The sequence below is a fragment of the Vespa velutina genome, chromosome 1 (genome assembly GCF_912470025.1).
Source record: "Vespa velutina chromosome 1, iVesVel2.1, whole genome shotgun sequence".
NCBI classification, from domain to species: Eukaryota; Metazoa; Arthropoda; class Insecta; order Hymenoptera; family Vespidae; genus Vespa; species Vespa velutina.
The window spans coordinates 785,001-802,630 of NC_062188.1; the positions used below are offsets into that span (position 1 = coordinate 785,001).

At 34.2% G+C, this 17,630-nt stretch overlaps 1 protein-coding gene and 1 non-coding gene across 6 annotated transcripts; one reads left to right on the top strand and one right to left on the bottom strand.

Moving 5' to 3' along the window:
• The first annotated feature begins 9,219 nt into the window (after positions 1-9,219).
• Positions 9,220-9,301, top strand: Trnas-cga. Its single transcript has one exon. It is a non-coding gene; the product is annotated as a tRNA-Ser (tRNA).
• A 1,958-nt stretch (positions 9,302-11,259) lies between these two features.
• Positions 11,260-17,544, bottom strand: LOC124950829 (splicing factor 1). Of its 5 annotated transcripts, XM_047498195.1 has the most exons (10): positions 17,282-17,476; positions 17,052-17,196; positions 16,636-16,788; positions 15,852-15,927; positions 13,853-14,005; positions 13,602-13,708; positions 13,351-13,517; positions 13,102-13,260; positions 12,726-13,003; positions 11,260-12,637 (listed from the first exon to the last, which is right to left on the bottom strand). In XM_047498195.1, the coding sequence occupies exons 3-10, from the start codon at positions 16,688-16,690 to the stop codon at positions 12,079-12,081; spliced, it is 1,554 nt and encodes a 517-aa protein (XP_047354151.1). In that variant the 5' UTR covers positions 16,691-16,788; positions 17,052-17,196; positions 17,282-17,476; the 3' UTR covers positions 11,260-12,078. The 5 variants fall into 5 exon arrangements, with proteins under 5 accessions (XP_047354151.1, XP_047354143.1, XP_047354133.1 ...); XM_047498187.1 differs by lacking the exon at positions 17,052-17,196 and having other exon boundaries at positions 17,390-17,544; XM_047498177.1 differs by having other exon boundaries at positions 17,052-17,483.
• Positions 17,545-17,630: the final 86 nt, after the last annotated feature.

The window sequence follows — 17,630 nt, forward strand, 5'->3', positions numbered from 1 at the left end:
TTTCACTCTCTAACGCGTAATAATGATCGATCGAAATGACAAGAGTCCTGCTGTGTACATCTATTTATTTGATAATTAAAAATTGAATTTACGGTATTGTACCTCCGTCAAAAGATGTCAATGTAGCTTTTATACGGTATTATTAATTCGGTATGAAGCGATCGATCGATCGATCGATCGGCTGACTTTGTACAAAATGAACTCGGAAACGGGCAATGACGTAGGTAGACCGTGACGGTAAACGTAGAACGCAATTAATTATGCGGTATAATCGTTCATGGTGAATAGAATCAACGTCAATGTGCTTTCAAGACGATTAGCAGGTAAACTTTATCACGAAAGAAAACTCAAGAATCAACAACGTGTTCTTTTTTTTCAGAAGAAAATGAAACTTCGTCCTTGCAAGGATCGTTCGATTAGGCGATGAAAATAATAAGAAGTTCTTGCATTTACTTCGACACGCTAATTGCGAGCTTTCTAAACGTCTGACACGATTTCAATGAAGTTCGAGCACACTACATCTTTTCTATCTGTTGTAGCAATATGCAAATACAATTGATGTTAAGAAATTAAAGAATACCTTGTAAATTCGTGACACCCAGTTGTAATCTTATTAGTAATCCATATATAACTCTTTATCATTTAAATGATTTCCAAAAAATCGCTTAGCGATTATTTTATAATTAAATATTTGTATCTTATATATTTTATACGGAAGGCAATAAAAATAAGAATGTCCATTAGATCAGATTTGATTATATCGAATTTAATATTTCTACGTTAACTCTGTCGATCATTATCAAAAAATCTCATTTCGTTATAATATTTAAATTATAATCTATGTCAATTTGATTAGAAAGTTGACACAAAAATAGCTACTTTAGTTTCTTTCTTTTTTTTTTTCTTTTTTTTTTTTTTACGAAGCACGTTCTCTTTCGAAGCTACATCCGGAGTGAGTTAGCGAAGCCGAATCAACGCGCATTTAACGGTTCCGAGAAAAAAATCGAGTCGAACGAATCGCGACCGGCAACCGGTTAAAATCGCATTCGCATAATCAAGATTATATCGAATAAGATAAAATACTTTCACGGTAGTTGCGTCTGTGTTGTTCGAGATCAGCGTGTAAATACGTGCGATCATGTAGAATGCGTTTGTGATCGTGGAGAATGCCAAAGCAGGGCGTGGTAGAGCAGCCAGTGATCGGCTCTCCTCTACAAGGCCGTAGATATTCCGGCTATGAACTGTTAGCGACAAGTCAGCACCGTCATCGTCCTATTGGTACCTACTTACCACTATCTCGAGTTAAACAATTTTAGTCTCTTTACCTATCTATCACCGCTATCATCGTCGTTGTTCTTGCTATTTCAAAATAATTTCTCTCCCACTGTAAGTACTTAGGGGGAAAAAAACAAAGAAAAATACTTCAATTTTTATTTTTTGCATTAAAGATAAATATCTTTTTATATTTCTGTGAAAGCAAAAAAGATTGAACGTTATCAGCATGGTACTTTCGTTGATTGTTAAAGAAAAATATACTGGCATATTTTTTGATAAACAACGATTTAATTTTTACCAGGACGAATATAAACGAAAGGTCACGTTTAAAATAATCCGATTATGCTCACCCAGGTACACCAGGGTACCAACCGGTTTTGTTACGACTCGGTCGTAGCGAAAATTAGATAAGCGGATACGAATCGTGAATGTTAAGAACAACCGAAATGAAATGAAATTATCGTATAAAAATTCTTCTATGAAAAATATTTCATAGATGTATATCATTTTTAATCGTATAAAATATAAACATCCATTATCCATACGTATCTTGTAACGCGATTTATATAATAGAAGAAAAATAAAAAATATCTTTCTGACCTTTCTAATTAAATATCTTGAAGAATGACAGACACAACTCAATGCACTTCATTTAATTTCATTCGATTATGCTAAATTTTATCTAATCTCGACAAACGAAATAATACAAGCTATTAATGAAATATATTTTTACGTGTAGGACGAAAATAATTCTTTCATTTTGATCGTTTTAATTCAAAGAAAATTTATTCATACGCAAGTAAGCGCGAGTACATTATACTCGAATCTCCAATGAAGTTTAAATCATTCGTCACTGCCACGTGTCTTGTGCAGGCGTTCAGATCTCTGAAAAGATGTTGGAACGATCTAACGAAAAATCCTTAGAAATGAAAAAAAAAAAAAGAAAAAGAGAAAGAAATAACCAATTGTTAATAAGTATAATAAAGATTTTGTGAAAAAAAAAGAAAAGAAAAGAAAACATTTGCCAATATAAATATACAAGGATAAGTAAGTACTTACTGTACTTATCCTTTTGTAATATCGAAAAATAATCGGCGAATCATTAAGAAACATAGTCGGATTAACAGTCACGAAGGATACGGTGACAGAAAGTATTAGGATTAGAATTAATCTTGAAATTAGAGTAGACGTGGTGTTTCCTAACTGATAGAGACGTAATGCTTACTTCGTGTACTGTCTAGTGTCTAGAATCACGTAGACCAATTCGACCGCTGCCTAGTCTGAAATCGTAGTATCTACGTTTACATGTGACTTTTATTCTTTTTCTCTTTCTTTTTTTCATATCTCTTTTTCTTTTTCTTTTTCTTTTTCTTTTTGAACCGTGGCGACAACTAGGAAAGGATCACAGGATCGTATTCGTAGCCGCGTCGACGCGTTTTAAGAACATCGGTAACATAAGGACGAGATATTAGACGCGCTCATACGCGTGTAAATCTAGACGCTTAGAATCTGAAATCAAAGTCTCATTAACAATAAGAAAATATCATCGATAGTAACGAAGCGTTTAAATCGACTGTTACAACAATAAATCGCTCATCGATCTTTAATCGTATCTATCGTAATCATACATTTGTATCTCGTGCCATTAACTTCGATTAATACAAGTATCAACGATCATGCATTTTCCATCGATATTAACACAAGATTCCTCCCGCTAACCTTTACTCGTACCTTATGCACGTCGACGTATAATATTTCTACATCAAACTCATCATTCGCTCACGCTCGATTTATAATCATTGAGAGATACTTAGCGCGGCATTAAGTCTATAGAAAAGACCATATCGATGATCCTAACAGATATGTAATTATTTACGATCGATGAGAGGGAAAAAAGAACAAAAAGAAAAAATGGAAAAAATGAAGAAGAAAAAAGAAGTAAATAAATAAATAAAAAAGGAAAAAGAAACTCGTCCGAGTAAAAATTAGAAAATCACTTTCAATTAATAATCGTTATACGGCCAATTAAGAATTATCGAGATATTTCGTAAGCCGATACGATCTTATGTACTTACATATTTAAAGTGAAAGAAGGGAACGAAGAATATACATATACATATAATCCATGTATCCTTCGATCGATGGATTCGATCGTCAATTGCAATTTCATATGTCAGCATATTGAAAAACGGCGGTAATCGATGACGGATCTTATCGAAAGGAACCGTGGAGAAGCACGAAAATAAGTAAAAGAATCGAACGATAAGTACGGGCAACTGTAAATCTTCGAAGCGATTCGTGCAACCGTACCTATGTATGTTTCGTGTATTGAATATCCATGGGATCGAGTTTGCTTACGAAATAAAGATATACATATACATATATACTTACGCGTTCACGAAGAGGTTCGGTGCTGTTTGAGTAATCTCCCATCCTTTTAGCTTTTTTCCTTTTTCCATCCTTTTTCCCTTCCACTGATTGTCGTCTCCAATCTCTTTCTCGTCCCTCTTTTTCTCTTTCTCTCCTCCTCCTCCCCTCCCCCTCTCTTTTTCTCTCTCTCTCTCTCTCTTCCTCTTTCTTTCTTGCACAGGTCGCTCTCACTGCTTCTCTCCTCTCTCGTCTCGAAGTCGACATCGTCGACCTGAATTGGGTAAGAGAAATTACGCTCCAGGCGAGGGCGGATTATTTTTACCGTAGAGAGGCCACATCGTGTTCTTCTTCCCTTCCTTTTTTTTCTCTCTCTTTTTTCTTTTTTTCCTCTCATTTTTTTTTTCTTTTTACTCGTCCACGAGAACCCCATTAATCAGCCATTATTTCGTATCCTCGCAATTCCTCTGTTCGCTTGAAATTTCATCTGAAATTGAAAAGAAAAATTGTATCCTTAAACGACACTCCCGCATGTATTTTTTATAAATTCAAAGCAATAAATATAAATATATATATATATATATATATATATATATATATATATATATATCTTGACATGGCTTACGAGAAGATATTTACTTTCTCAAAGAAACACTGATCACTTAACTAAATTAGTGTTATATGTCAGCATTCTCATACATGCTCTTTTCTCTTATTACGCATCAACGATAAATTATACGCGTTCCTTCTTATAATTCTCTTCTCGTGCCGCTCGACGAACTACTCTAATTACATTGCGATAATATCGTAAAAGAGATCGATTCTGACAGTTTTACTTATTCTTACCGCATGTAGTAACATGAGATACTTTCGGATAATAAAGAAAATAAGTGTACGAGAGAGATAGAAAGAAAACGGGGAGCTATGTCATTGCGTAAGTAAAATTTTCTATACGCTTTATACGTCTTCCGTGTACCTAACTCTTTTGCGCGGTCGAGCAATTCGAAATTAAAACGTTGCTTCGGACTATATACGGTACGTGTCACGTTTCATGGATATAATATTCTGTGGGGTGTCAGTGTTGGTGTCTCTAATGGATGGAAAATATCTTCCATTTCGCGAACAAAATTATATAAAAGTATTTATCAACTAATCCGTTGAAGAAATTAATCAAAAAAATAAAAAAGAAAAACAAGGAATTGTCGATATTATCGCAAAAAGTATAATGCAGATTCGAGTTCGATATTATCGGGGCATCCACATTTGTGTGTTTCCACTCACGCGCGAACAATCAGAAACTTACAACATTTGTGTAAATATGAGAAGATACTCTTTGAAAAAAACAGAAAAAGAAAAAGAAAGAAGAAGAAAAGGAGGAAAAAAAAATGAAACCGTTAGTAATACAGGTGTGAAACTATATTCTATCTTATTTTCTCAGTCTTCTCGCGTTTTACCGAATAATATTTAAACGATCTCGTACTACAACCTTGGAAATTATTTTTACAAACGTTATGCTATTTATACATTGACGAACGAAAGCAAAAAAAAAAAATATATATATATATATATATATATATTTTCGAAGTAATAAAAAGTTTTTGAAGAAACGAGGATCGACTTCTCCTCCGACGAAAGTAATAAAAATTGTCTCGGCGATATCGATACATAACCTGGCCACCATCGAAATTAATATGCATAAAGTTGTTTGATATGAAACCTTTCACATTTCCGAAACGGGAGAGGATACTGAGAGAATGGCGAGGGATTAAACTTGGAAAGCGAGATCGAGTTAACAATCAAGCAAACACCGACTCGTTTACATGCGATTCAAACTTAACACGCGGATAGATATGCACGTATAAGTACATACGTGTATTTGGTTTTTCGTTCGAACGATGGCCTGTATATTATATTCGTGCAAGGTGATCGCGCGAGAGAGCTGAACGAACGAGAAGAAAAATGAGTTTGAATCGGTTTTGACCGCGTTCTGACCCAACTGACAAGTCTCGGTGGTACTTGTCGAGCGTGCAAAAATAAGAAAGAAAGAGATAGAAAGAGAAAGAGAAAGATACAGAGAGAGAGAGAGAGAGAGAGACCCGCCTTCTTCGAGAGATCGAAGGAGAAAAGTGCGGTGCGTGCCAGGTCGTGCCGTTGCTTGGAATGCAATAGCGTGAAAAGGCCTTGGCGGCGAATATAATTAATGGAGGAAAAAATCAGCGACAACTTTCAATCGTTTCTAGCCGACCCTAACGAGAAAGATAGATAGAGAGAGAGAGAGAGAGAGAGAGAAAGAGAGAGAGAGAGAGAGAGAGAGAGAGAGAGAAAGAGATATCTCGAATCTCGTTTCGTTTTTGATCTTAACTCCGGTCACGTGGCCGTCTAATCGAAAGGGAGATATCGTTGCAAGTTGTACAGTTAGAAATTACATAATTGTAGGAGGAAAATTATAAAGAAAAATACATCGATATTTTACCCCTTCACAAGGAAAATTACGATCGATTCGATTTGTGATCTTGAGTCGAATACTCAATGCTAAATGTAACTTGATAAAAATTCCTCCTCGATGGCTTTTCCACTTTCAAGATCTTTAAGATCTCGCGGGATTAATCTTATCCGCGTCACGTGGCCGTGGAAAGTCGCGGTTTTCAGATATCGCCGAGTAAAGCTAGGAACACAAATTCTCGCTTGAGTGGATCATAAGGTTAACTCACAATCGGTGAATATATACTTTCTCCGTGTGCACAAACGCCTTTCTCGTAACACGTTTACACGCACATCTATATGTGCGAATAGAAATAGATGATATACGAGAGAGTTGTCTATGAGTTAACAAACACATACAAACGTGTATGAGAGTTCGGCCATCTCGAGTCCTTGCGAGTCCGCTAGTTTGATTCAGGCCAGGACAAGCTCGAAAATAGTTTTGTAATTGAATTTCAATTGAATCGACCCCTCCGGCATCTCGCACACATCCTGCCTTGCGAAAGCATTCCCCGATGGGCAGGCTAGACGGCTGGCGATCTAATCGAGTACCGTTCGTTCCTGGTTGAAGTAAAAGTGAGCAGCAACAGCAGCAGCAGCAGCAGCAGCAGCAAAAGCCGATGTGTTTCTTTTATATCTATTTTTCTTTCTCTTTTTCGCTTTTTCGCTTTTTCTTTCCTAGACTAACGGCGCTCAATCAACGTTACGATTATAGTTTGCTTTGCAAGAAGAATCTTATAAAGAAAATAATGTTGAACGATATTGTTTACTTTCTTAAAAGTCATGTTAACGTTAATGAATTAAAAAGATTTTGGTTAAATTTTGAAGGGACGATGGACTGGATGAAAGAATAAGAAAATTAAATATAGATCTTGTGCACAGTTATACGTTGGCCCGCTTGATCGTTCATCCGTCCATCGGGCGTTCTATTCCTTCTGCTCCGCTATAACGTTGCAAGAACTGAAACTGTGCGATCGACTCGCGTGAAAGTCCGTATCTCGGCGATTAACGGTAATTGTATCCCGATGTTATCTGATATTTTGGACGAGGAATATACGTCGCACGGTTCTTCGATCTATTTTATTCTTTCCTTCGGCTTCTTGTCCCATGAACATTATATCGTTACGATTATTGCTTAATGTGGGGAACGAATAAAGTTATCAACCATGGAACATCGATATTAAAATGGACAAGAGTAAATGAAATCGTAATAATTATAACTATATATAAAAGAAGCTGTTTGAATTTATGAATAGAGATTTATTATGAAAATGATAAATTTTGAAATGACACATGATGGATTTACTATAAAGGAAAGGAAAAAAAAAAAGAAAAAAAAAATGAAAGATTATCACGAATTTGTATCTACTTTTCGTGCATGATTATGTTTGAAGAAACGTGAAAGTAGTATATAGTTTGGTAGATGTTATAGTAGCATGTATCAATCGTAAACTGTCATATTGCGTACTATGCTCTTGTAAAATGATGACATTTGCTTCTCATCGGTTATAATCAATCGATTCTGTATTTTATGAGCGATACGCGAACGCATGCGTGGACAGCTCTTACACGCATATATATACATATATATTACAGCATATTTATATATATATATATATATATATATATATATATATATGTATACATGTAAATACACAGAACATAGTAAGGTTCGGTTCCAAATGATTCTAGACAGATTGGATAGGATAAAGTCGGCAACGTATACAGGCAAAGCAAAAACGTGTATATGTATACCTATATCTATGTACATAAGTGTGTTCGTTCTGGAATTTACTCTCGAAACTGTTGTGGGTGAGAGTAAGAAAACTGGGACTTGTACAACTCGTAAGAATGCAAGTGTAACGGGTGACCGATGATATAAAGATCAACCGCTCGTAATTTATCACAACTACGTACCACGATGATCGCCGATCTAGGATAAAGAAAAATTGGCCGTTGAAGAAAACTAAACGAGCCCGTATAGTTTTGTAATGCTCGATTCGATGCCAAATCGTTAACCTTCTCTTACCTTCTTTCTCTCGTGCTTTAAAAGGAAATCTCGTTCGCGCGGTATTCTGTTGGACGAAGCTCTCGGAGAGTTTTTGTAACGTTATTTCCGCATCATGTCCTGTCAATTAAATCCTCTTTCTTACGCGGAACAGGTAAAACGTCAGCGTCGCTTTCTTTTTGCCACTCTGCCTATCTACACACACACACACACACACACACACACACACACACATATATATATATATATGCGTAACGTGCGCATGTATATTTCATTTGGTCCCTCTTCATTCTTTCTTTACTTTTATTTCACGGTTTACTTTCACGCTCTCGATAGGTTCGTGACATTAGGAAGCTTTCTACGAGAAGATATTTTGTTTTCGCCTAAAGGAATCATTTAGTCGAGCGAACTCTACAAATAAATATATCATCGTGGAATATAAAAAATCCTTCGCGGAAGAGGAAATTTCTAAAATGGGCATTTTCGAACACCCGTTATACCATCACGTACGCACATGCCGTTGCACTTTATACGGCAAGGACGCAATCTGGAACAGCCGCAAACGGACTCGACTACTACTTGAGAGATTGCTGATTGCAAAGTTGACGGCTAACTAGGCAGCTGCTTTATCGGCTTGCACGTAAATGCATAAACATGCTTCGCGAGACAAACATATATACATTCCAGAGGACGTTTCCTCTTTCTCTTGTTTTCTTCTTTTTCTTCCTTTCTTTCTTGTTTTTCTTTTTCTTTTTTTCTTTTATTCTTTTATACCACTTTCCTAACCATTTTACGATGAATTACATCATTTGTATTTATCATTAATTTATCGTCCAAACTTTAATTAACATCTATCTAACGATATATATATATGTGTGTGTGTGTGTGTATGTGTGTGTTTATAAAAGAAAAAAAGTAATGAAATAATTCAAAAGAACGAACAAATCATTTAACCTTTATCATATTCATATATTCATATATTAAATTCTTAAAATATGAATTTTAATTCATAAGTACTTTTATGAATAATGCTATATCTATGAGAGGGTTGTTTCCACCCTTGTGGCCGCAAACTATTGAAATATCAAGCAGTCGTGGCCGAGTGGTTAAGGCGTCTGACTCGAAATCAGATTCCCTCTGGGAGCGTAGGTTCGAATCCTACCGGCTGCGAAATATTTTTTTCCTTCTTTTTAAAGGAGAATGATAATTAAAGATTTCTACAGACTGAATTCTGTTCTGGACTATATACTACTCCTTTTCCCTGGCATCCTTATCCACATAAGGAACTCACGATAAATTTAATCTGATTGATCGATTCCAATCGTGAAGTATTATAAAATATTAACGTGAATTGATAAATAAATCAATAACTTTGTTTATTATTTTTTTTTTTAATTGATCGTAATATTAGAAGGAATAATTAAATAAGTTGACAGTCAAAGGTCAGTCATCTATAATCAATCCACTTACTATGCCGCGAAAATGGTTTGGCTGTTGACCGCTGCTGATTGGCTAACTGTAAAATGGCAATTCCGCTATTCTAGCCGACAGGAAAAGGACGATCGTGCTGTCTCGGAAGGCGCGGAGAGCCAAGGTGATTATGTGGCCTTGTCTCACGTGATCGTTCATTAATGTTTATGCGGGAGCACGAATGAGAGAATTTGCATTGCTGTTTATTTAACGAACAAAATGACAGAACGAAATTCTCTTGTTCCTGTGTATTAAAACAAAAAAGAAATAAAAATAAATAAAAAGTAGATCGATATTTTGATCATATAACATTGTAGATCGAAATTTAAACAAATTTTTATAAACTTTGTAATTTTCCGCGAACGATCTCATTTTTGACGATTTGGAGCACTCTGTGGATTTCTCACATCATGTCACAGTTTTTGTTTTATCTTTTCTTTGGGAGGGAATGGGGAAAGGGATATTTTCTCTAAGCAAGACTTCGAAAAAATTAACCTTTCACCGCATTCACGCAGCTGCAGAAGCAAGAAGTAGAGGGCGGAGAGGGAACAGAAAGAGAGAGGTCCATTTGTTATATTCAGGGACGCGTCAAAATGATCAAGAAAATATGCATGTGAACTTAGAAATGCGAAGATGATTATTAGCAAAATTGAACAATTTAATGCGTGTGTGTATTCGTAGTAACGTGCGTTGATTTGAAAATATGATTCACTGTGTATTATTTGTCATAATTTGATAGGATTATATTATTATGCAATCGTAATGTCTCTCAGAATTACTTACTTAAATCATTACAAGTTGTAGTATGAAGTAATGACGTTGACTCGTTGATTTATCGCGATGAATTGTGGTAGAACATTTGACTGTTTGTTGAAGTTCACATGTATTTACACATGTATTCAAGTAGTAATAATATTTATATAGTATATATATGTAGTAAATAGTAATAATATTTATTACTATTTTTAATGTATACCTTTATTGTGTACAGATTACACATTAAGCAAACTAGCATTGTCCCCGTAAATATTTTTACATTTTTTACTTAATACGTAATACTACTAACATTAATATTTATTAAGATTATGAATATGAATTTAATTATTTTATTCACATCATTACCAATCCAATAGCAAATCCAATAACAAAACTAATGGAATAAACTCGTAATAATAGCTTAATACTATAATCTTCGAAACAATATCGGTGATTAGACAAAATAATATTTATAATTTTCTTCAGTAATGGACATAGAAATATCTAACGTATATTATATAAAGCAAAAATTTACTTTCATATATATATATATATATATATATGCTTTTCTATATTGAACAATTTTTTTTATAATCATGCACGCAATCAATCTATCTGTAGTTTTGTTTTTAAATTTAATTTCACTATTATATATAAATAGAACAAACATCGACATGAAAACTAAAATTGTTTGTTAGAAAAAGCATTACTATTAATTTATAAATATGTCCATTTACCTTAACTGATACTTTGCGTGGTATTAAAACTGACTATATTTTTTATTATATAACTATAATAACTTGTATATACTAATATTATCCTACTGTATTTGAAACATACATCATCCGTGTTCACTACTTCTTTATGTTTGTGCACATATATAAATTTAGATATTTTTTTTCTCATATATAATGCTCAGATATATTTTTTATTTCTTTACTTTTTCCTTTCTTTTTCATAAACTCAATATTGCATGATTATTATTTTCCTTTTGTTTGTTGATACTTCGTACGAGTTTATTAGTGGCATTTCGTAACATTATATGCACAAACAATACATTCTGGACAAGTTTGTACTAATAAGAATAGTACTTTACTACTATTCTTCGTATTAAGCTTAATATTAATGTGCAGTGCAAAAAACCTGAATTATCAGGCGAATAGCACTATATAATGATGACATTGTACCAAATAACAAACATATATGTGCAATGTCAACAATATTTTTATCGTGAAATTAACAGGGACATTCTGCATTATAAAAATGCACAACATATGACAATTGGTTTCTTTTTCCATTTTTTTTTCTTTTTTTTCTTTTTTCTTTTTTTCTCTCTTTTTTTTTTTTCTTTTTCTTTTTTGTAAGAAAGATTAATTGTATTGTTTGATTTTATAAACATATGATAAACAAATCTAAATACCTATATTATAGCAATGGGAGTAATTAATATCCTCGCACAAATTAACATACTGTTCGTATTCCATACAATACATTGTACAGTTATATTAAGAACTTGGGTCTTTGTTATGCGCAATGCTATTTGGAAAGAACAAAGTTGCACAGGGCATAACTTTCTATTATAATTATTTAAACCGATACATCAAATGTATTAACTATTCCTATAATTCGATGATCAAGTCTCTCAATGTAACAAAATCATATAATTTATCTTACTACAGGGATTAAAAACATTTAATCGTGCGATAGAATTATTTTTCACACTAACTAGTGGGCGGCGGAGGTGGTGGTGGCTGGGCCAATAAAGTAGGTAACGTATTCAAATCGATTCCTGGCGGAGCAGGAGTTTGTTGTTGCTGTGGTGGAGGTGGAACGGGAGCTGCCGGAGGCCAGCCACCCATTTGTTGAGGTTGCCATCCTGGAAATCCTGGAGGTGGTGCCGTTCCTGGAGGTGGTGGACGCATCGGCCCTTGTTGCCCTTGTTGCCACGGTGGAATACCCATTCCAGGGGGTGGAATTTGCGTTGGTGGCATCTGTCCTGGTGGAGGTGGCTGATTGTTCCCAGCCATCCAAGGCATTAAGGGAGGGATATTTGGCTGAGTGGTAGATCCAGGAGGTGGCGGAGGTGGTTGCATGACACCTGGCGGTGGTGGCATACTAACTGGTGGTTGCCATTGCATGTTCATACCATTCATATTATTTACGTCGCCTTGGCTCCACGGCGGCGGAGCCATACCCGGTGGTGGCATCATAGGTCCACCTTGCATCATTTGAGGTGGTGGATGTGCCGGAGCAGCCATCAGGGCGCGAGGTGCCTGTTGCCTAGATTGTAGAAACGAAATGAAAGGATTTAAAATGCGAAATACAAATATTACATTCGTTACATTTTTATAGAAAATCCTGTGTATACCTATCGAAAAGTCCAGGATAACTTGGATTTGGTGCGGGTTGTCTAGTTTGACCAGACTTGGATCTATCCGGTGGTGGGCCCTCACCCAATTCTGCCATAAGAGACATATATTCTTCGTCTATCTTTGCCTTATCTCCACCAGGTCCCATTCCTCCCATTCCTGCAGCTGCAGGACCACCTTGACCGGGACGTTTAGATCTACAATCTCGCGCGATGTGTCCAGCTCCTCCACAACTCGAACATACTATATTATTGGTAACATTTGGTTTGTCTGGACACTGAAACGATGATGAACACATTTTCAGTAAGCATATTATTATAATGATAATACTAATAATGATCTCTAGTTCTTCTATTATAAATAAACGTTACGTACGAGCCATGATTTATGATCGGATGCTCCACAATTCGTACATCGAGGACCATCGTTTTCACGCAATGTTCCATTAAGTAATGCTAACTCTCTCAATTGATTACGTCGCAAATCATTTTGACCCTCAGGAACTTCTACACCTTGTCTTATAATCTCGTGGATCTGATAATAAAATAAAAATAATGTTTATAAAAGTTACGAAAGAGAAATAGGTAAATCAAAATCTAAATGTAATAATAAGATTAAACTTACTCTTTCAACAGCCTTCTTTACGGCATCTAAATTATTTGCCGTTATATAAGCATGCAATGGTTCATCTTCTCCGGGTAAAGGTTGTCCATCTTTTCTACCTACTTTGCCTTCTTTTACGGAACCTTTACCGCGAATAATAATCTTTGCGCCAGTTTCCTTTTCCATCGCTACGACAAATACGAAAGACAAAACGACGATGTTAAATATATTAAACGAAGAGTGAATATATCGGATAATTAACAAATTCTTACATTTCAAAGTATTTCCACGTGGTCCAATAAGCAAGCCAACAAAGTTTATGTCGGGATGTTCTTCTTGTGGAATCATTACTTTATCATGGACACGTATTATCGGAGGCCTAAGAAAACATATTAAGCGTTAAATACAAATACATTTTTAATCGATATGTGGTCAGTAAATATTACAAAATATATTACTTTTATATTATAGTATAATATAAAAAGAAAAACGTTAGATAATGAATAATAATATGTCTATATACTTGTAATCTGGCGGTGGCTTAAATTCTGGATTTATTTTGAGTATCTTCTGTATTAGATTGTGTCGTTCTTCTTCCAATTTACGTCTTGTACGATATTCTCTTGTATTTAACCGTTTACCATCACTACTGTATATTGGCTCTGGTGATGGAGACCTGAAAAAAAATGAACGACCGTAAAGATACAAAGTTTTCATTAAGATGGTACTAGCATACAAGCAACCTGAACCTACTACGATTGTGTGATTAAGTGAATAAATTTTAATGGAGCAGTAATTTCTTTGAAGTCTAAATAAATTTTGATTTTAGTGAATTTTTTCATTATTAATAAATTTTAAACGAATTTTCTTTACTACATATCTGATACTCTTTGACTATGTTGGAAATGTATTCTACATTTCATTTTAATGTAATCACGAATAGCTAAATAAAACGAAAATAATAAATTAAAAATAATAATTAAAAGAAAGTTATAAAATGTAAAAATAGTTTCGATAAATATGACAAATAACAATGTTTAACTATTTAAGATAATAAAAACTTTATGAACACAATGGGCTATTTGTTGTGAAATTAAGAGAAGATGAGATAACTAAAAGACTCCATTGTATTGATTACTAATATATTATTATAATCATATTGCTTAATAATCTGATTACTTGAGATTGGAAGTTGACATTATTGAAAGATTATAAAGTTTGCCAACAATGCCAAAGTATCAGAACAGAAGATGAAAAATATACTATCGTTAATAGTAGAATTGCTATATGTTTATTATTCTATAGTAGGTAACCACTGGAAGACTGCGCGTTTGTGCACGGCAGATATCGGTATGATGTCAGCTGCTAAGAGATAGATCCTGTGATTATTAGGAAATAATTTCTGACAGATTAGTTATCATCATCTTAAATACTTTACTATGATGTGTAATACTAATGAAACACAAAGACATAACATAATGGTTCCAGCTAAAATCAGAGAAGTTAAACCTATTGGAGTAAATCAATTTATTAGAGAAATTATTTAAGTTTATTTCAAGTTGCACCTGAAAGTAATGTAACAATGAAAGTTACAAAGATATGCTTATGTTAGCAGATGTTATTTTTATAATCCAATATTTTCCTGAAATCTGCTCGATAAAATCGTAATTAATAATAAAATATCTGCTGTTGTTGGTTAATAATAAAATTTCCCTATTATATTATTATCACCACATTAAAATTATTAGTGTCTGATAGTTTAAAATTGCCGTGCAAGTCACGGCAGCCTAAATAGAGAGAGATAGAGAGATAGATAGACAGAGAGAGAGAGAGAGAGAGAGAGAGAGAGAGAAAAAAAATTATGCTCAAGGCAACCCATGCATCCATTTGCATTATATCTCAAGTAAACTGCTTCTTTTTTTTTTTTTTTTTTTTTTTCCTTTTTTTTTTTTGATCTTTTTCCTTTCTTTTTTTCTTTTTCGTATAAAAATTGTGAATTGCCGACTTGGAAAATATGTTCTTCAATAACTTTATAAAAAAAACCCCATTTACATCAGACTACCTCAGAATCTACATATGCAAGACAATGACTATTTAAAAAATATATGAACTAGGATACCCACTGCAGATTAAGCACTGCCACTAATGTTTTAATTCTCTCTATGTAATATATATATTTATATATATATTGAATATTTAATATCTATATGAAAATGCGTGTAAAAATTTTAACTTGCACTTCTCGTGATAGCAACAATTTATCTGGTAGCAGTGCTTAGTAAAAAATGAATTAATAAAAGAAATTGATTAGGGCAAACCAATGTTATCAAAATTCATCTTCTGTGCTGCGTGATGGCTATTTACTAGTCCATTCTTTTCAAATGGACATCAGTATCCCATATTAATTGAATTGTAGCCATTTAGATATTTTAAGACCCCTGTATTATGGGCTGCAGTATGGTCAGTAGATAGGTATTGTAGATATGTAACGGTCATTTTTGGTATGTAAGTTTCGTTCAAACCTTTCCTCAGGATTAAGCGGTATTCCAAGGTCTCCAGTACGTAGCTTCCTGCTGATTTCCTCAATTTGCAGCTGAACTGTAAACCAACGGGTTAGAGGGGGCAGAAACCCCAACAGTTAGATATTGCCAATTTGCTACAACCATATACGTTTTATAATTTAAGCATGATTTTAAAATATAAAACAACACATAAACCTTCAGAGAATAAAATTCCTATATTAAGCTTGGAATATATCCAAAGCTGAAAGATATTAATTTTTTTTTTTTTTTTTTTTCTTTCTTTTTTTCTTAGAAGATTTTGATACCAAGGTTTGTGCCTTAGAAAGAAGGTTAAAAGATGCCTTAAAATTCTCAAAAAATAATGTAACTACTTCGAAACTACGCGTTGATTGATTGATAATCGAGTAATTTAGGAATTTTAAGTAACTTTGCAATTTTAAGAATCGAGTCAACTATAAAAAAACAAAGTAAAAAATTCCAACAATTGCTCTATAATTCTAACTACTTGTGATAATTGGCAATCCTTATTATCGAAATCCATGATCTACTTGCTTCTTAAAAAAAAAAAAGAAGTTAGCCTTACCTCTTGTATCTACAAATACTTAGTGACACACATATTTATACTTACATAATTATATATAATTTATAATGATATAATTTAAAAAATAAATATTGGAAACTTATATACAAAAGTCTGACTTAAAAAATATTCTCTGTCCATATAACGATATATGATAAGACTAAATGATATGAAAAATAATAAGTGTAAATAAAGATTACTTACAGAGATAAGCTTTCTCCTGTTCTGGGGTCAGATTAGTGGGTAGAACTGTGGGCATCCCGGGTATAAAGGTTTTGTCATGTTCACTACCACTCCATCTAGTTTTCCTCCTCTTCCTACGTTCCTCTTTCGTTTCTTTCTCCTGCTTAACATCGCCTAAAATAATCATTAATCATTCTCAAATATAAAACGTGTTTACCTTTGCAAAAGAGACGCTACAAGGATCAAAATAGAAGAAACGAGCGATTGTACACAATGTACAATATACAAATTAATGCATAAAGAATTTATAAGAATCGGGATTGCATTAGAATAATATCTACAAAGAGTCAATGTTAAAAATTGATTAGACAATGTGTATTGAAAAATAATGATGTATATTCTTATAAAGAATGGGAACGATGATTTTTTTTACGCACTCTCAGCTTCGCGCTTTCTGCTTTGCGTCGTAGAATTGTTATTCGCGTTGAGAGGTGTTCCGTTTGCGATCGCTGCACTCACCGCAGCAGCTGCGGCTGCTGCTGCAGCAGCCGCGTTAGCAGTTGCAGCGTTTTGCTGCGCATTCTGCAAATAACTCGGATTCAACAACGACGTGAAATTTCGTGATTGATTCATCGCGCTCGTTGAAAAACTCCGCCGTGTCGCTTACACGTTGTTCCGTCTTCGTCGTTGTTGCGCGTTGTTGACGTCTCAATGTTCTCGTATAATCTTAAGAGAAAAATTTGTACATAAGACTAAGAAAATGGCGATTACTGACCAACGAACATTTCGTTTCTTCAACTTCATGGGCGTACCACCAGACATGGACGTTATTATTCTAAGAATGACTAGTAAACGCGAACGTAGTTGTACACCCTGGCTAATCGTGATTGGTCCGTTTAAGAGATACGATGCGATTGGCGAATGAAATTCTCCAATCAGGGTCGATGTTTGAACATTCCTTGTTTCTAATATAAGAAAATCGAAACGTATTAATATCTCATTTATTTCTTTATACT

Excerpts from the sequence above, each read along its gene's own strand:
- LOC124950829 (XM_047498177.1), bottom strand. The coding sequence starts at position 17,247 with ATGAATCAATCACGAAATTTCACGTCGTTGTTGAATCCGAGTTATTTG. Across the intron at positions 13,004-13,101 it reads CCGATCATAAATCATGGCTC|TGTCCAGACAAACCAAATGT; the intron begins GTACGTAACGTT and ends TCATCGTTTCAG. Across the intron at positions 12,638-12,725 it reads TATCCTGGACTTTTCGATAG|GCAACAGGCACCTCGCGCCC; the intron begins GTATACACAGGA and ends TCTACAATCTAG.